At 47.0% G+C, this 20,065-nt stretch overlaps 2 protein-coding genes, 2 non-coding genes and 1 pseudogene across 4 annotated transcripts in view; 4 read left to right on the top strand and 1 right to left on the bottom strand.

Annotated features, from left to right (window-relative positions):
- Positions 1 to 20,065, top strand: part of LOC120475645 (NLR family CARD domain-containing protein 3) — a 297,421-nt gene that overhangs the window by 88,970 nt on the left and 188,386 nt on the right. The window lies entirely within an intron of this gene.
- LOC148997451 (U6 spliceosomal RNA) lies at positions 606 to 703 on the top strand (annotated as a pseudogene).
- On the bottom strand, positions 1,285 to 7,213 carry LOC148997450 (uncharacterized). The gene is made up of 10 exons (XM_089122505.1): positions 6,602 to 7,213; positions 6,020 to 6,459; positions 5,623 to 5,944; positions 5,086 to 5,389; positions 4,490 to 4,987; positions 4,171 to 4,380; positions 3,776 to 4,089; positions 3,417 to 3,673; positions 3,057 to 3,305; positions 1,285 to 2,966 (listed from the first exon to the last, which is right to left on the bottom strand). The coding sequence occupies exons 2-10, from the start codon at positions 6,139 to 6,141 to the stop codon at positions 2,210 to 2,212; spliced, it is 3,033 nt and encodes a 1,010-aa protein (XP_088978631.1). The 5' UTR covers positions 6,142 to 6,459; positions 6,602 to 7,213; the 3' UTR covers positions 1,285 to 2,209.
- LOC148997449 (U6 spliceosomal RNA) lies at positions 10,185 to 10,291 on the top strand. Its single transcript, XR_016148181.1, has one exon. It is a non-coding gene; the product is annotated as a U6 spliceosomal RNA (small nuclear RNA).
- LOC148997448 (U6 spliceosomal RNA) lies at positions 11,055 to 11,161 on the top strand. The gene has a single exon (XR_016148046.1). It is a non-coding gene; the product is annotated as a U6 spliceosomal RNA (small nuclear RNA).

Genomic DNA, 20,065 nt, shown 5'->3' with positions numbered 1-20,065 from the left:
AGATGCCGACAGGGAGCAAGGTTTGACCCCATAGGCGATATCTTTTCCCTTCAAGGTTGAGTCACAGAACATCACTGGAACAGAACAATACATCCACACAAAGCAAACTTGAACTAATATCAACTTCTACTTATGATTAGTTTTGACAATTGCGTCATATAGTGACCAGCAGTGCTGTAACTACCTAAAGAGTTGCCTGCTTCACTGGACTTGATTCATACATTTCTACCACTATTTAGTTTAATTCTTGATCTCTTGTGTCAAGAACTGGTGCATCTCCAATGTCAATAGGGCACTCTCAGCTTTCCAGCATAGTGTGTCCACTCCCTTTCTTCAGCAGATGCCGACAGGGAACAGGGTTTGACCCCATAGGCGATATCTTTTCCCTTCAAGGTTGTCCGCATTATCCGGTTTTCTACTTTCTGCCAACTCATTTCTTTCTCAAAAACCTGGAGTACACAGCCCATTCAGAGCTTGTAGTTTGGTACCATAGATAAGTCTGCCCAACCCATTCTTTCAGTAGAGGGATCGCTAGCCCTACCACCTTGGTGATGGCTCGCTCGAACCCGAGGGGTACATATTCCGTGAGCGAGACAGTTGGCCTCGTGCTTGCTAAGGCAGCACATATACTAAAATTGGATCGATACAGAGAAGATTAGCATGGCCCCTGCGAAAAGCTTCCCCATCATTTTTCTCTGTTTGTGCGCAGGCGCATTAGCGCCTTCGCGCATGCCCAGTCGCACAAACGAGGTACAAACGAGACCATCAAAACGCAGGATCGAATCCCGCCCGAAGCACAAATATCAAACATTACTTTTTTACATATATCATGCCTATTTCATGTGTATACGTTAAGGTAACATGACGTGTATTATTTGTTTAACCTTTTTCTGCATAGATATTAAAATCTGTTGTGTTAAACATTATATTTGTGTTAAACATTATATTGTATTTATATTGTTTCACCTTTTTCTGCATAGACATTAACATGTATGTTAAATAATATATTGTATTCACATTGTCTAACCTTTTTATTTTGTTTCACCCTTTTCTGGATAGATATTAAAATTTGTTGTTGAACATATTGTATTTATATTGTTTCACCTTTTTCTGCACATTTTATATATATATATATATATATATATATATATATATATATATATATATATATATATGTATATAGAAATATTTTTTTGATATTTAAATAAAAATTATCAATAACATATCAGTTGTTGATGATGATTGTATAGATGCAGAAAACACCAAACAGCAGCAGCAGTAGACTACAGTGTGAAATAGATTATTTATTTCAAAATACAATACAATAAAACAGTGGTATTGATGCAGACAGTGGTATTGATGCAGAACAGTGGTATTGATGCAGACAGTGGTATTGATGCAGAACAGTGGTATTGATGCAGACAGTGGTATTGAGAACAGTTGTATTGATGCAGACAGTGGTATTGATGCAGACAGTGGTATTGAGAAAGACAGTGGTATTGATGCAGACAGTGCTATTAATGCAGAACAGTGGTATTGATGCAGACAGTGGTATTGATGCAGACAGTGGTATTGATGCAGAACAGTGGTATTGATGCAGACAGTGGTATTGAGAACAGTTGTATTGATGCAGACAGTGGCATTGATATAATATAAGGGCTCATTACAGACATGCATGGATACATAACGCAGCAGCATACAGTGTGAAGTACCAACGCGGCGGCAACAAAGCCAGTGCAACGTAACTCCAAAGACAATGACCACATTGTTCAACATACCCACATGTCCAAAAGACCTATATAACTTGTCAGCGCATAAAATCATAACAGCACAAATGCATGACAATGTGTTATACAGGTGTGAATGGGACAGACAATGTTATCTTTTCTTTTTCTTAAGCCATATGATAGGCAGAAGACACACAGTATAGGCCTATAAAACTTGTCAGTGCAAAGAATCAGTATAGTACAAAGGCATGGCAATGTTATACAGGTGTGAATGGGATACACAATGTTTTTTCAAGCATAGTGTCACTGTGCTGTAGAAAAATTGTGACAGGTGTGGACCGGTGTTTGTAAGAAGCCTCCACACCGCGGCAAGGTCCCGGTCCATGTGGAGGGTAAAGTCAATGTCTTTAAAAATAAACAAACAAACAAACAAAAAAAAAACACAAACAACTATATACACCTGCCCCAGCGAGAATGCAAAATCAGTCCGGGGCTCGACCCTTTTCCTTGTCCTTCATCTCCCTCAGCCACTCCTCCACACTCTTACCCGCTGCGGCGGCAGAGCAAAAATGTACATTGCCGTAGCGGGTGTGTCCAGTCTCCCTCCGCTTTGGCTGGCCGCATGTCCTGCACTTTTGTTCTTGTGGCACGCCGGCCCGGGCAGCAACGACTGCTCCTGCTCCTGCTCCTGCTGCTGCCCTCTGCTCAGCCCTCTTCCTCCTCAGCCACTCAGTTTTGTACACAGAGCGAGGCTGAGGAGGCGGAGCAGGAGGCAGAGGGCCGGCGTGATGTGCGGCGGCCAGAGGCAGAGGGAGGATGTGTGGAGCTGGCGTTGTCCGAGGGAGCGTAGGTATGGGGAGCACCCTTACGCTCTGCTGGGGCAGTGAGAGGTCCAGAAAGAGAGGCTGTGTCATCGAAAAAGGTCCTGTTGCAGCCGCAGCAGCTGGTGGTATGGCCAGGACAACAGCTGAGGGGGCAGGCGGTAAAGGCGCCAGTGGGCACACTGGCGCTGGCAAAACAGGCACCGGTGCTGCCACAGCCGGTGCTGCTGCCGGAGGTCCCACCACCCTTGGCGCTGCCGTCGTCGCCTGGCCTGTTGCTGCTGCCGGAGGACGATCCGCCGCTGCTGTTGGGCCCGGCGCCGTCGCCGAGCCCGCTGCCGCCGCCGGTGGTCGTCCCTCTGCTGCAACGCCTGAAGTGAGCACAGTCCTCTCCTTCTCCCGCTGCGTCCTGGTGAACCTGAGAACGGATTTCAACATAGTATTTTAGTTACATGTACAATTTTAAGAGCATGCAATTCATCAATACCATCAAAAGCATCAAACATACCACAGCGAGAGGGTCCTGGCATTCAGCTCAAAGAGCTGAATGGGCGCCCGAGCCATCAGCCTCTGGTGGCCCAGCACAAGGTCCCGGATGTGCTGGTACCGAAGCAGTATGCTCTCCCACCGCGACCTCCGGGCACCGCGTGCACGGCTGCCCGAGGGGATCAAGCGGCAGAGCTGGGCGCATACTGCCTCTACCAGCCGGCTTGCGCTGGGACTGCTGGCAGGTCCAGAGGTCTCTCCGACCAGGCAGCTGTGGACAATGGACAAAAACAATGACAGATATGAGCAAGATAATGGGCAACATTACATAGAGCAGCTGGTGTGTACATCAGGGATATGTATGATGGAAGTGTAGCCTTACCGCCTCAAGCTTTCCACACCAGGTATACTGGTGCGGCTTGGCTTCGCTGCCATGAAGCGCCCCTGAGCTGGCCTGTCCCTGTAGCGGGGAGGGTAAACTACTCGGGCCCTGTCGTACGGTGACAGGGCCTCGTAGAGCCTGATAAGCTCATCTACCCTCCCCTCGGACAAGGCCGGGTCGTGACGCAACCCCACCAAGGCCGTGGCCAACTGGACCACGGCCAGGTACCCTGGCTGGTCATCTGGTCCTCTGTAGTCCTGCAGACACACAAGAAAAAATGGAGAAAGAAATAAGTCAGTTGGATAGAACAGAGCAAGCGCCGTTTTGGGTGATGCGGGATGCACTACAGTCGTGCTTACCTCAGCAGCCTGCTGAGGCTCTGGCGAGGACCGGCCGGGGGAGTGGGGTGCGGGCTCGGGGGCACCGGTCGGACTGGATGGCTCGGGCGCGGGTGCGTCAGCCGGTCGCCCTGACCGCGGGTCCGTCAGAGGATCTAGGAACTCGCCAGGCACGTGGAGGGTGAGGTCATCCACCTCCTGGCCGTCGGCGAGCTCGTCATCCTCGACGAGATGGGGAACGTCCCCCCCCGCGTCCGGAATGTCAGGGTCCAAGCTGACGTCCTGCAGCACTCTGCCCGTCTGGGAGTACAGGTACTCGATGCCGATGAGTTCCCCTGAAGTACAACAACAGTCAGTCAGGTACAAGTATCATTCAGTGTGGACACGTGTAAGCGCGGTGGCTTGAGTGTTCTTACCAGTGTACTCCCTGGGCTTGGTGTAATCCTTGACCACACTCACGCCAAGCACCCTTTGGCTGAGCTGATCAAGAGAGTGCTGCAGGGGGCCATTGTAGGAGCGGAGCAGCGGCCGTCCCTCCTGTGCCACGGACGCCGCCCTGTCTGTGTTCCACCGCGTCAACCCCTCCAGGAGAAATGCCTGGAAGTGCCAGGGATTGGCACTTTCTCCTGCGGAGGAACACAGATCTGTTTAGCAGTTTATTCAGTGCACACAATGTGAACGACAGCGAGTCGATGACAGTGAAAGATTGACGTGACAGTGAAACGTGTGGTCTACCTGGAATGAAGCGGTTGAGATGCAGGTGGAACGACTCCAGGGACGTGGAGCCTCGTGCACAACGGTACACCGGCAGGCTGATCCCCCCCTTGGTCATCCTGCCGGTCTCAGTGTACAGCTCCACGCCCGGCGGGTCCTGGATGCACTGGAGGTGGCGCCGCTGCTCCTTCCAGATCTTCTGGATGCGGTCTTGGTCCAGCAGGGAAATCCCCATGGTGTCTCGTCCGCTGGCACCGCCGAAGGTTTCCAGGAGGTCACCGATCAGCCGCTCCGTCTCCGCCGCTCCACGCGTGCGGCGACGGCAATGGAGAGCCATGTTCTTGCGGCTGACGTGCCTCCACACTCCGGCGTCGGACGAGAAGGTCATCCCCTGCGCCTCAAGCATCCTCTTCGTAGCTTTGAGCAACCGGGCTGTGTCCTCTGGGTCCCACAGGAAGATGCACGAAGACAGCTGCTGCAGGAAGGGTTTATACAGCTGGTGGCTCTCAGTGGTGACACCTGTTATGGAAAAATGCATGTTATATCAAAAGTTATGGAACCATGATGTCTCTTACTGAAATGCTATTTGTTTAATTATTGTTATTGCCACAACACACCTGACGCAAACCGGCGCATCAGGTGCCAGATGTCCAGCCGGACCACCAGCTTGTCCCACTTCCCGAACACGTCAGCTGCCTTGGATCTCCCGTGGGACGAACAACAGTCCCGGTCGACGTAGAGGAGCTGAGGTGGCTCCACCCCAGCGTCCCGATACCGCCGCATCAACCCCTCAGCCATGGGCAACAGGCCGGCACCCTCGGTGTCCGTGAGCACGGACATGAGCACCTGTCCGTGCTCGTTGCCGACGTTCGTTGCCCATGCTGCGGTCTGGGCGGCAGCACCGGAGAGCTTCCGGGTCACCTGTTTTAAAGGATAAAGCATCTCAGTAAGGCTTCACGCACATAGCCAGAGCATGATACTCCACACCACACTTATTTATATATATATATATATATATATATATATATATATATTAGTATATATATTAGTATTTATATTAGTATGTATGTCGAGTGAGCGCGTGTTAAATTAGTATGTATGTCGATAATAGTACAAACTATATAGTGTATATACATATATAGCACCACATTTACCTTCTTGGTAGAGTCCATCTTCAAAACCCTACCAAAGACGGAGGTGACCCGGGCCTTCACGTCCTCCAGGCGGGAGAGGATGTCGTGGCAGTACACCAATAACAGCCACGCGTACTGGGGCACGGGTGGCGGTTTTGGTGGTGGGGTGCACATGCGCACGACACCCTGCGACGTGAAGGGCTCCATGACGCTGAGGTAGTGTATGGACCGCCGCATCCAGGCCTCTGTGTGTGCCTCACAGAGTTTTTTGTACAGCTGCGTGGCGCTGTTCCCCCGAGTACGCTCACGCAGCTGGATGATTACCCGCCGGTCGCAGGCAAGTCTACAGAGAGGAGTACATCATGTGTTACACAAGAGCCACACACAGACACAACAAGGTTTTTAAACAGATACTTACTTGTAGGTGAGGATTGCCGGGAAGAGGGCGCGATGCCCCTCACCCAGCTGACCCACGACCTCCTGCGACCAGGCAGCTACCTTCCTCTTACACCGACGGCACTCCAGGTACTCGGTGGCCATCAAGTACCAGCCGTCGATGTCCAGGACCCTCCGGATGGTCCTGTAGAGCCCACACTTTGTGAGGGCCCTATTACAGCATGTCGGCCGGACGCCCCACAGACGCAGGGGCACCCAGAGGAACAGCCGACACGCGAAGAAGGCAGCTGGTGAGGCGGGTGGCTGAGAGTAACTCGGCCGGGGCTGAGGAGGGTCCCACCACAGCTTGAGGTCTGTGGTGAGTTTGGTCCTCCCCTCGCTGTCTGGCTTGAACAGCTCCCGGCCGATCCACTCCTGCTCTTCCACGGTGAGAGCTGTCCGCCAGCTCTCAGGCAACCGGGACTGTGAGAAAAAAAAAAGAACACAACCAAACAAACAAACAGTCAGGAGGCTGAGAGGAGGTGCTACATGCAGATTGACAGTCAACTTCACTGAGTTGTGCCGTCCATGAGTACGGGCCAGGTGTGTGAGCGTGTGTTTGTACCTCAGCCGAAGCAGGAGTGGGTGTTGCGGGCTGCTCCACTTTCCTCTCCTTCCTCTTCCTCTTTGCCGGCGCTGGTGCCAGGGTGGCCTCCCCGGATGGCGTCTCCTCCACGGAGACGCGACAGGGCTCCTCCCTGGTCAACGCCGGAGCCCGCGCAGGAAACGCGAGGCTAGGTGGAGCAGCCGCAACTTGAGGTGGTGGTGGTGGTGGGGGAGGGATGTAGGACAGTGCCGGAGGAGGTGGGGATGGAGGCCTCACCACCAGCGGGAGCGTCTGAAGGACCTGTACGTGAGCTGCAGACACATTCACACACACACACACACACACAACAAAATGGCATCAGCCACAGGCAGGCAAGACTAAGTGAGCCGTGCAGCATGCCAGTGATTAGATGACGTGCAGCATACCAGTAATTAAATGGTGTGTAGCATGCAAGTGAATAGATGACATACAGCATGCCAGTGATAGAGCAGATGGTTTAGTGCTACAAGGTGGATGTTGAGAGGTGAAGCAGGGCCAAGTGAAGCAAATCTACATTACCACTACGTTCTACACATCTACCACCGACAAAGACGGCTACATTACCTTCCAAACTTACCTTTGATCTTCAAGCATCAGCTGTAGAGACCAGTAAATGAAACCATTACAGTTAATGCTAAAATACTGCCAGAATAATATATATTGAGGGCAAATGTTGCAGTGTGACACGTCCAGTGTGGTGCCAATTACCCGTTTCTAAGTCAGTGGCCATCTGGACCAGTTCCTCGTCCGTCACCTCTGTGGGGGGGGAAGGCGGCGGAACCGAGGGGCGCTGGTCTCTGGCGGATGTAGACACCGCTGTGGGGTGGGAGGGCAATGGTTAGTTAATCCTTTACACCGAACCACTGTTGTGTTAAAGAGAAAGAAAGAGATATACCTGGAACTGCAGGCCGTGCTGGTGTGGTCATCAGCTTCCTGACCTTGGCCTGCAGCTCACCTGGGGCCATTGGACGCCTTCCCAGTAGGGCCGAGAACATGGGAGCGGTCGGCTTGCGTGGCGGCAGCCCGGTGGAAGCAGCAGCCTTGCTGGGGCCACTGCTGCTGCTGCTGCTCAGAGGTGGGGGGGTAGCAGCCACCTCTGCCGACTGCTCCTTGTCTCGGCCCAGGATGTACTTCCTGGCGGCGTCCATTGAGGTCCCAGGCTGCGGTATCTTCCGCCGAAGCCACTTGACAAAGCTGCAAGACAATGATCAAAGATTAACACGCATATCAACAAGTCACAGCACCCTGCCCTTCACCACAACTGGACTTACGTCTTCTGCTTTTTTCCTGTAGACTCGTACAGGTCCTTCAGGGTGGCCTCCTTGAAGTCCCCAAAGCCAACAAGCGCCTCGCCCTCACACCCGGGCTGAGTGGCACGGGCCCGGGCCTCCTCGTGCACCCGGTGGAACCTCAGCTGCTCCACAAAAGCAGGGTGGGCGCACGAGTACCGGGCGAGTGCGTCCTTGTTGGCCATAAGGGGGCTGTCGGAGGCACTTTTCTCCCGCTCCCGCTGGTGGCTGGCAACCAACTGCGTGATGTAGCCCACGTCGTTCTCCAGGAGCCAACGGAAAGTTTGACCCTGGTACTTCCCAAACTGGATGCTGTGGCAGCCCAGCACCAGCATGGGGTCACCAGGGTCACCGCCCTTGGAGACGACGTGGGCTTGGGCCTCCTTCTCCACCTCCTCCGGCTTCTTGGCCCTCGCAGCAGCGGCGGTCCCGCGTGGCCCCTTAGAGGCGATGAAGGCCAACGCCTCATCAGAGGCCCGCAGGATAAGCTGCTGCGAGGCCGTGAATTTTAAATTTGCTAAAGACATATCTTCAACAACAAATGGCACAGCACAGCATTAGATGAGCATTACAGGTTAAACTAGCAGCTATATATTAATTGCCATATTAACAGGACTATCACACATAAGATTAATGATATACAAGAACTACACATTCACTATTATTGAAATATTAACGTTAACAAATTAATAATCAACAGGTAAATAATGACCCTAGGGTGCATTGGCAGCCATTAAATAAACAGGCTTATTGTTAATGCATAAAAGATACACTTAAACTTTATATTTGATTTCACGTGGTGATATTATAATCTTAAGGGTCTAAAGATACTAAATGTATAGTCTTTTCATAATTTAATTTTGTTTTCAGAGATCGCCACATGTTGTCCCATTAATTTTCAATGGATTGCATTACATTACATGTTAGCGATCTCTCAAAACGTATTAAATCTTTGATCAGACAAGTGTAAATATTGTTTAAATGTGTAAACAGGACGCCTGACGTTGACGTTAATTAACTAACATACGTTAACGTTTCTTTAAATATAAAAACCAGTGATCGACGGAGAGACGTAATAATACATCGACAAATTCCATGTCAGTACATTGTAAAAGTACTCTGGGAAGACAATGTCTGTACATTCGTAATATTCTATTTATTTTTGTTTTACTCACTCAGTCAGTCGTAACCGTCACACTCTTCCGTTTGAGTTGGTTGCTATGACGCTTGAGTATACTAACCGTTTATTGGCCCAAAACGCTCGACAAAAGCTTGAGTATACTAACCGTTGATTGGCCCAAAACGCTCGACAAACGCTCGACAATCCGAGCTTTCTGATTGGCCCATAACTGAAAACGCTCGACAATCCGAGCTTTCTGATTGGCCCAAAACTGAAAACGCTCGACAAAGGCTCGACAGCACGAGCTGCTGATTGGCCGGCATCCAGAGAAGATCGCGGGACATAGAGCGAAAGGATGACACGCAAATCCGTGAAGCGCTCCATATTTTTGGCAGCTGTGATCAAGCCTCCTTCACTGGACTTGATTCATACCTTCCTGCCACTTTTTATTTTCTTTCTTGATCTCTTGTGTCAAAAACTGGTGCATCTCCAATGTCTATAGGGCACTTTCAGTTTTCCAGCATAGTGTGTCCACTCCCTTTCTCAGCAGATGCCGACAGGGAACAGGGTTTGACCCCGTAGGCGATATCTTTTCCCTTCAAGGTTGAGTCACAGAACATCACTGGAACAGAACAATACATCCACACAAAGCAAACTTGAACTAATATCAACTTCTACTTATGATTAGTTTTGACAATTGCGTCATATAGTGACCAGCAGTGCTGTAACTACCTACAGAGTTGCCTGCTTCACTGGACTTGATTCATACCTTTCTACCACTATTTAGTTTAATTCTTGATCTCTTGTGTCAAGAACTGGTGCATCTCCAATGTCAATAGGGCACTCTCAGTTTTCCAGCATAGTGTGTCCACTCCCTTTCTTCAGCAGATGCCGACAGGGAAGAGGGTTTGACCCCATAGGCGATATCTTTTCCCTTCAAGGTTGTCCGCATAATCGAGTTTTCTACTTTCTGCCAACTCATTTCTTTCTCAAAAACCTGGAGTACACAGCCCATTCAGAGCTTGTAGTTTGGTACCATAGATAAGTCTGCCCAACCCATTCTTTCAGTAGAGGGATCGCTTGCCCTACCACCTTGGTGATGGCTCGCTCAAACCCGAGGGGTACATATTCCGTGAGCGGGACAGTTGGCCTCGTGCTTGCTAAGGCAGAACATATACTAAAATTGGATCGATACAGAGAAGATTAGCATGGCCCCTGCGAAAGGATGACACGCAAATCCGTGAAGCGCTCCATATTTTTGGCAGCTGTGATCAAGCCTTCTTCACTGGACTTGATTCATACCTTCCTGCCACTTTTTATTTTCTTTCTTGATCTCTTGTGTCAAAAACTGGTGCATCTCCAATGTCTATAGGGCACTTTCAGTTTTCCAGCATAGTGTGTCCACTCCCTTTCTCAGCAGATGCCGACAGGGAACAGGGTTTGACCCCGTAGGCGATATCTTTTCCCTTCAAGGTTGAGTCACAGAACATCACTGGAACAGAACAATACATCCACACAAAGCAAACTTGAACTAATATCAACTTCTACTTATGATTAGTTTTGACAATTGCGTCATATAGTGACCAGCAGTGCTGTAACTACCTAAAGAGTTGCCTGCTTCACTGGACTTGATTCATACCTTTCTACCACTATTTAGTTTAATTCTTGATCTCTTGTGTCAAGAACTGGTGCATCTCCAATGTCAATAGGGCACTCTCAGTTTTCCAGCATAGTGTGTCCACTCCCTTTCTTCAGCAGATGCCGACAGGGAACAGGGTTTGACCCCATAGGCGATATCTTTTCCCTTCAAGGTTGTCCGCATAATCGGGTTTTCTACTTTCTGCCAACTCATTTCTTTCTCAAAAACCTGGAGTACACAGCCCATTCAGAGCTTGTAGTTTGGTACCATAGATAAGTCTTCCCAACCCATTCTTTCAGTAGATGGATCGCTTGCCCTACCACCTTGGTGATGGCTCGCTCGAACCAGAGGGGTACATATTGCTTGAGGGGGATGGTTGGCCTCGTGCTTGCTAAGGCAGCACATATACTAAAATTGGATCGATACAGAGAAGATTAGCATGGCCCCTGCGAAAGGATGACACGCAAATCCGTGAAGCGCTCCATATTTTTGGCAGCTGTGATCAAGCCTCCTTCACTGGACTTGATTCATACCTTCCTGCCAGTTTTTATTTTCTTTCTTGATCTCTTGTGTCAAGAACTGGTGCATCTCCAGTTTCTATAGGGCACTCTCAGTTTTCCAGCATAGTGTGTCCACTCCCTTTCTCAGCAGATGCCGACAGGGAGCAAGGTTTGACCCCATAGGCGATATCTTTTCCCTTCAAGGTTGAGTCACAGAACATCACTGGAACAGAACAATACATCCACACAGAGCAAACTTGAACTAATATCAACTTCTACTTCTGATTAGTTTTGACAATTGCGTCATATAGTGACCAGCAGTGCTGTAACTACCTAAAGAGTTGCCTGCTTCACTGGACTTGATTTATACCTTTCTACCACTATTTAGTTTAATTCTTGATCTCTTGTGTCAAGAACTGATGCATCTCCAATGTCAATAGGGCACTCTCAGTTTTCCAGCATAGTGTGTCCACTCCCTTTCTTCAGCAGATGCCGACAGGGAGCAAGGTTTGACCCCATAGGCGATATCTTTTCCCTTCAAGGTTGAGTCACAGAACATCACTTGAACAGAACAATACATCCACACAAAGCAAACTTGAACTAATATCAACTTCTACTTATGATTAGTTTTGACAATTGCGTCATATAGTGACCAGCAGTGCTGTAACTACCTAAAGAGTTGCCTGCTTCACTGGACTTGATTCATACCTTTCTACCACTATTTAGTTTAATTCTTGATCTCTTGTGTCAAGAACTGGTGCATCTCCAATGTCAATAGGGCACTCTCAGTTTTCCAGCATAGTGTGTCCACTCCCTTTCTTCAGCAGATGCCGACAGGGAACAGGGTTTGACCCCATAGGCGATATCTTTTCCCTTCAAGGTTGTCCGCATTGTTAGGGATTAACAGTTTGGGAACCAGAACCAGATATGAAGAATGAAGACCCGGAGTCAGAATTATAAAAATTAAAGAAAGTTTTACTGAACATAGTTTGCCATTTCATCAGCAGAAGTCAGCTTCAAGACTCACTCAGGATTTCGTAGGCCGCCCCCTTACAGTTACAACAATCACAGCAGTTATACCATTTCCAAGGTCTAAGCTACGTCATTGCTTACACGTTGAATGATTCTCATTGGCTAAGAAATAGATAAACACAGTAATTTTCCACACATATACAGATAGACGAAGCATATCTCCATCGATGAGACACGTCATGACCTTCCAGGTCACAGATTTGGGTTGCTGGCGCCAGTGTGTCCAGAACAACAACTCATTCAATCTCCAATAATGGCAGTGGTTCCTTAACCTGCATCCAAGAAGACTAACACTAAACCTTAGTCTAACTGGAGTAAGACTTTAACAAAGAAATAGTGCCTTAAACTGTTGGATTCAATGACCCCTTTATGTTTTAATACTCAAACATAAACCAAAATCCATATTTCCCTATTATTTTCACTGTTACTGCATTCACATAGGACACTAGCAAATAAGAGCTCCTATCAAGGCTGAAGAGAGTCTGAGCGGCTTATTATCAGTTAAGTGTACCAAAACATAATGGTAAAACATTCACTCGTTTGGGAGAAAAACAGATAACATTTGCTCCTCAGAAAGCAAATATAATAGAAAGAATACATTTTAATACAACAATAAAAGTTCAATATAGCAATGCTCAATATAGCTTGACCATCTGTACAGAGAAGTATCATATGTGTTGGACATATGTGTTCACGACGCCTTTATGATCCATAAACCTTTCTCCTGAGACCAGAGAAAGAGACAAATGGCCTTGTGCACCTAAAAGAAGCTGGTGACTTGTGCATGTACATCAGCATGCATTTAAGTATATGATTTCACAAGCAAAAGCACAAAGAATAAATTTATGTCAATAAATTATTAAGTAACAATGAATATACTTAATTATTGATTTTATAAAAGAAATACATAATCATTCAAAAGGATATTATGATATATATATGCTGAAGAGGCAAGGGATTTCACCACCCCTTCAGTCCCCCATTTTAGACCAATGTGGGGTCCAATACCGCCACGTCTGGTCTAACCAGTGAGGTCCTTACGGAAGGGGGAGTGGTGACGCATGCTCCCCTGACGGGTCACACTTGTCTCTTCACCTCGTCACGGACATGCTGGATACTAAAAATTCCAGTCCCCATTAAGAGGCTCTCCCACCTTCCACTCACAATAGGACATCAATGTCATTCTTCCTCAATTTATCAGTCAGGTTAACATTTTTATAAAACACATAACTGATTACGAAAAAAGTACATATTTATCCTCTGGAAGCCGGGCTAAATAAACAAGCACCGTTGCTGTATTCCTAGCGTGGGCTAGACCCAGAGTCACTACTCAGATCCTAAATAAGGACATTGTCTATAATCATGAATACCAGAATATAAGCACTATTTTTTATCTATTTAAAACCATAATTTTCAAATCCTTTTATCATAAACAACGTTGGATAGTTAATCCATTATTTTCACTATCCCCTTTATAGACCCTTTAGGTTCAAAACACAATGGTTGTCTAACAAAAATATAACAACAAAAAATAAAATATTAATAATTCAGATCCATGATAATCGATTCAAGCACTTTTAAGTCTTTACTGAAATTATCATTCAGTTTACGGTCACATAGCATGGATCAGTTTAATTGTATAACATTTTACACCTGTTTTATTATTATTGTTTCAAAAATATAAATAAAATAAAACAAATCCACATCATCAGTTTAATCATTATTTTACCACTAAAATATAGAATTTTCCCCGTTCTGCTTAATAAAGCTTTTGTCCATTCCTTATCTTTAGATCACGTTAAACCCTGTTAATCATACAATGCCTTATTTTTTTTTTTAAATATTTCATACCATTTAAACTTAATTTAACCTATATTTCTTCTATCTACCTACACGCCGCATCTAACCAGTACATAATTGTTTGCTTACAATCCCTACAAACATATCTCACACAACAACCTTTTTGTTTTTCACTTCCCTCTTCCAACAATTCTCTCACTGCTGTCAGCCTAGTGACACGAGTTCCCTCGTTGGGGAAATTATTTTATTAATTCTTCAATACTCTTGGTTTCTTATCATTAATTTCAACTTTATTTTTCCTTATAACTACTTTTCACAGTATTTGTCTATCAAATGGTTAGTCTAAAGAATATTCCAAAAGTCCAAAAATATTATCAGTATCGTCTCAGTCCCACTTATCTTTATGTCATGAAACTGCACATGGAAAATGAACAGAGGTGATCCAAACGCAGGCTTTATTAAAGAGGAGAATCCCGAGACAGGTACAAGGAAACAGGCAGGGGTCAAAACCAGGTAAGCAGTCCAGATCAGCAATCAAACAATTCAGGGATAAGGCAAACGGGAAGACCAGATACAGGCAGAGAGTCCAGGAACCGTGAAACTAGGGAATACCAAGGAAACTAGGAGATACTAGAAAAACACTAGAAGCAGTCAGACACTATACACACACACACAATACTGAGCCCCGAACAAAGGGGAAACTCAGGCTTAAGACAGGTGAACTAAACAAGATGATAAAACACAGGTGCATGAAATAAACCATAATCAGTCCAGGGTAAAACATGAAAGAAACAATAAACTAGGAAGGAGTGCCCCCCAGAGGCTCAAGCGGGCACTCCAGCCGCAGATCATCACATAACCCCCCCTCTAAGGAGCGGCTTCCAGACGCTCCTAGAACAATCCAGGCGGGGGGCAGAGTGAAGGTGATCCCGGGGGAGGGACGGAGGGCCAGGCCCGTGCAGGGGAACGGGACCCGGACACAGGCAAGGCGGGCCTGGGCCGTGGAGCGTGGGTGACCAGGTTGGAGCAGGACGTGATGGCGGCCAGGGCGGAGCAGGGCGTGACGGCGGCCAGGGCGGAGCAGGGCGTGACGGCGGCCAGGGCGGAGCAGGACGTGAAGGCGGCCAGGGCGGAGCAGGACTTGATGGCGGCCAGGGCGGAGCAGGACGTGAAGGCGGCCAGGGCGGAGCAGGACGTGAAGGCGGCCAGGGCGGAGCAGGACGTGAAGGCGGCCAGGGCGGAGCAGGACTTGATGGCGGCCAGGGCGGAGCAGGCTCAGGCAGAGACGAGGGCGGAGCAGACTCAGGTGCGGTCCATGTCAGTGTCGCCTCCAAGGCCCCCGCAGAGTACCTAGTGCCCCCCCCCAAAAAATACTTGGGGAAATTCACGGGAGGAACCTCTGGGTGGTAAACTGGTTCAGGAAAGGTCTCCCGGAGCTTGAAGGGCGCAGTCAAGGTGATGCGCAGAGGCGGGGCCGGCAGGGCGAGGCGCAGAGGCGGGGCCGGCAGGGCGAGGCGCAGAGGCGGGGCCGGCAGGGCGAGGCGCAGAGGCGGGGCCGGCAGGGCGAGGCGCAGAGGCGGGGCCGGCAGGGCGAGGCGCAGAGGCGGGGCCGGCAGGGCGAGGCGCAGAGGCGGGGCCGGCAGGGCGAGGCGCAGAGGCGGGGCCGGCAGAGCGAGGAGTCTGGGCACGCTCACCGGGGCCTGGCGAACCAAACGAGTCCTCCTTCTCCTCCTCCTGCGGCGGCGCGTCACAGGGCTAGACACACTCGCTGGGCTGGACAACTCACTCACTTGAAGAGGAGATGCAGCGCTCACTTGAAGAGGAGATGCAGCGCTCACTTGAAGAGGAGATGCAGCGCTCACTTGAAGAGGAGATGCAGCGCTCACTTGAAGAGGAGATGCAGCGCTCACTTGAAGAGGAGATGCAGCGCTCACTTGAAGAGGAGATTCAGCGCTCACTTGAAGAGGAGATTCAGCGCTCACTTGAAGAGGAGATTCAGCGCTCACTTGAAGAGGAGATTCAGCGCTCACTTGAAGAGGAGATTCAGCGCTCACTTGAAGAGGAGATTCAGCGCTCACTTGAAGAGGAGATTCACTCACTTGACTCGATTTGGACCTGGACACACTTGACTCACTTGATTTGGACCAGGACACACTTGACTCACTTGATTTGGACCGGGACACACTTGACTCACTTGATTTGGACCTGGACACACTTGACTCACTTGACTCAGCCGTTGACTCACTTGACTCGGCCGTTGACTCACTTGACTCGGCCGTTGACTCACTTGACTCGGCCGTTGACTCACTTGACTCGGCTGGCACGCGCTCAGTGGAAAACTCTTGAGGCAGGAATGCAACGGAGCTCACGTGAAGTGTTAGAACAACAGGATTCACATGTCGCGTGGATTCGGGGGACTCCTCACCAAGTGCTGGTTCAACTGGGCTTTTATGTAGCGCAAACTCGGCGGAGCACGTGTGAAGCGCTGGTTCACCGGGAGACTCTAGATGCGTGGATTCAGTGGGTACCTTGTAAAATGCCGAATCGTCGGGTCCTCTGTGAAGCAAAAGTTCCAAAAAATCCACAGTAAAAAGCGAACCGCTCATGGAAAGGGCCAGACCAATATATTGGGAAAGAGTCCAGCTTGGACTCGGAAACGGTATATCAGAGCCGAGCGGTTCAGACAGTCCTCCCCGAAAGAATATCATTAAACAAAAATCATCCAAGTAGGACTGATGAGAGAGCTTCAAAAAATCCATCACAAAAACCTTTAGAGGACGTTCTCCTTGGCGGAGGCATACGATCTGTGCTGTGGGATCCATTGCAAGGTCCGTGTTCCTCTCAGCCGCTGGATCAGTAGTGGCTCAGTATTCTGTCATGAAACTGCACATGGAAAATGAACATAGGTGATCCAAACGCAGGCTTTATTAAAGAGGAGAATCCCGAGACAGGTACAAGGAAACAGGCAGGGGTCAAAACCAGGTAAGCAGTCCAGATCAGCAATCAAACAATTCAGGGATAAGGCAAACGGGAAGACCAGATACAGGCAGAGAGTCCAGGAACCGTGAAACTAGGGAATACCAAGGAAACTAGGAGATACTAGAAAAACACTAGAAGCAGTCAGACACTATACACACACACACAATACTGAGCCCCGAACAAAGGGGAAACTCAGGCTTAAGACAGGTGAACTAAACAAGATGATAAAACACAGGTGCATGAAATAAACCATAATCAGTCCAGGGTAAAACATGAAAGAAACAATAAACTAGGAAGGAGTGCCCCCCAGAGGCTCAAGCGGGCACTCCAGCCGCAGATCATCACACTTTACACTTTTACAGAAACGAAAATATTATGTTACTCAGATCCCAACCTCTAAGACAGCCATAAAGCTGCTTTCTCATTTAACCTTTATTAACTAAATTGTAGTTTTCTTAGACATCTAATGTCAAACATCCATTCAATGGTTTGAGAAATAAAAACTTTTTAAGAAGATTTATTCACTTCTCCTTTGTTCGCCCACCGGCCTTTCATAAAAAAAATGAGGGAGCTCACTCTGGATAATTTGGATAGTGACTCAGCCAATGTGTCACTTTGTCTCTCTGCCGTCAAGTCTATAATTTCTTTTATTTACGTTTATCATTAAGATCCCATATAGTCGTCTATTTAAATGTAGACCCTCAGTTGAATTTAGAGAAGAGTTTTTACCCCATAATGGACGGCAATCTTCAACTTTACAATTTCAGTTTATTTAACATACTAATCCAGAGAGTAATTCAGAACAATATCATAAATGAGAAAAGTATTTATAATTACCAATAGCAGACAGAGCTGGAAAACCACTCCAATTAAAGCTCGTCCCATTCTGTATTGTCTTTTCATCAGATTGACTCAGAAATGTCAACTTTTTAAAAGTTTGTCATTCCACTTAACCCATCTGTAATGATAAAACACACATTCCAGAGGTTAATGACACAACATCCTCAAAATCAGGAAATAATAGTCCCCAAACTAACACATATAAAACATAAAGTGCCGTCGCCAAAAAAAAAAATACACACATTCATACACTGTAAAAAATATTTTCAAGATTTGTTATCACAACATATTTTCTTTTGTCAAATCAACTTTTTAATAATTTATTTAGTTGAAATAACTTATTATTTTGAGTTTCTGATTATTAAATTAATCTCCTTCATTGTATTAACTCACTTTTTTCCAGTTCAATCAACTTAAAATTTTAAGGCAACCCAGGTTACTTACTTTTTTTTTAAGTTAAACCAACAATATTTTTTTTCTTATAGCTTTTATTTAATTGTTTTTGGTCTCTAAACCAGTTTCAAAGCATGCCTGCTTATTATTCATTTACTTTTAGACGGTCAGCTGGGTTGTTTTGGTTCATTAACATTTCTTTAGCAGGCCAAAACAGAAAGACGGACACAGTTTCCATCCCTTCCTCCACTCAAGTCTCTCTCACTATAACAAAATAATCTTTTTAACAGCCTCCTAAGACTGTAACTTAGACAACATTTAAACTCATTACAATATCCTTTGACCATTCACCTTTGTTATCCAGACTTTTCTTAAATCTACAAAAGCTGTCTTCATCTTTAGTCACCACCATGTCTAACGACCTTCAGGAGTCAAAATTATGTTAGACATATTAGTTCTAAATCAACACTATAATTTTCTTTGCCCATAAGGCGACCGACATCCAAAAGTTTTGTTACTGTCTCCACAACAACAAATGGGAATCACTTCATGGCCCTGACTGAACCCCGAAAGCCCACTTCCTGTTAGCTCTTTATCTATAATCTCCATCAGGGTGTGGTCCCCTGGCATACACAGAGCTTGTCACAATGAGAAACAAGCCATACAGTGAATGCGATTTCTGGTGAGTGAGATAGAGGGACTTACGTTCCTGGGGCAGACTGCCGTGACTCCTCACAGCTCCATCCCCCCTAACGATACAGGATGCTGTTGGCCTCGCAGACACCCGTCCACTCTTATACCCAACCTCACATAAACACCTCCATCAGAAGATGCCCAGTGTCTGCGTGATCCCCCTGCCTTAGGTTGCCTCCTATTTGGCCAAAGAAGGTCTTACCCGTCATTGAGATGACCACTCGTGCACACATGGTAACCGCCATTTTCCAAAACCGTTTTCTTCAACAAAATCTGTTGTTTCTGGAGCTTAGGAAAAATATTCGAGAGTCACCAGGGCCATTCGGATTGCCTAATAGTTGTAACACAGGGAGACAGGTTAATAACAACAGTATTCAATCACTTAAATCCATTAACCATCTTAAAAAGCAGCAACTAGCTACTCAGTGGATTTAGATCACAACCGTACATTCAGTGCACTTCATCTGTAGGCGGAGCCATCGTCCCCGCTCCCGTTTCATGGTGGGGACTAAGATCTTCAGACAAAGAAGTTATTGGTTCACAAACAACCTAGTCAAAGATGTCAATTCGTGTCATCTATTATTATTTTAAAGACTTCTTGAAAGTCCTTTAGTTTCACTTTTAAAACATTTAAAATACAAATTGCCTCTGAATGGCAATGATTTCTCTTAACATCTCTGTGTCTATGATCTTCAACTGAAACACTGTTTTAATACAAATAGCTTATTATCACTAATGACACAGGCTCAGATAACATCTTTAGCTGACATTGAATGAGAGAGACTGTGAGGTATTCAGGACTGGTACTGCGCTCTCATAAACGTCTAACATCAAACTTTATCCCATCGTTTAACTCTATTCCAATTTAAGGCATCTTTGCCAGAAATTACATACGGTTTCAAATAAACATTATTTACATTTGTCTTTTGCCCACATCAGGGAATTAAGGCATTACTAATTTTCACTCAGATTGAGTCTCTGTTGCACTGGCAGTTTTCAGCCACAGTACACATCAGATTCAGATAACCAAACTGTTTCATTACAGCCAAAAACAAACTTATCTTTTGAAAGCTAAACATCAGCTTCTAGTTCTTTCATGGTCAACTTCTCAAGTTGTTTGTTTAATCAGCATTCAACAACTGCTAATAAAGTACTGCT

Source organism: Pimephales promelas, chromosome 2 (genome assembly GCF_988280905.1).
Source record: "Pimephales promelas chromosome 2, fPimPro1.hap1.1, whole genome shotgun sequence".
In the NCBI taxonomy this organism is placed as follows: Eukaryota; Metazoa; Chordata; class Actinopteri; order Cypriniformes; family Leuciscidae; genus Pimephales; species Pimephales promelas.
This window is presented reverse-complemented; position numbering and strand designations above follow the sequence as displayed.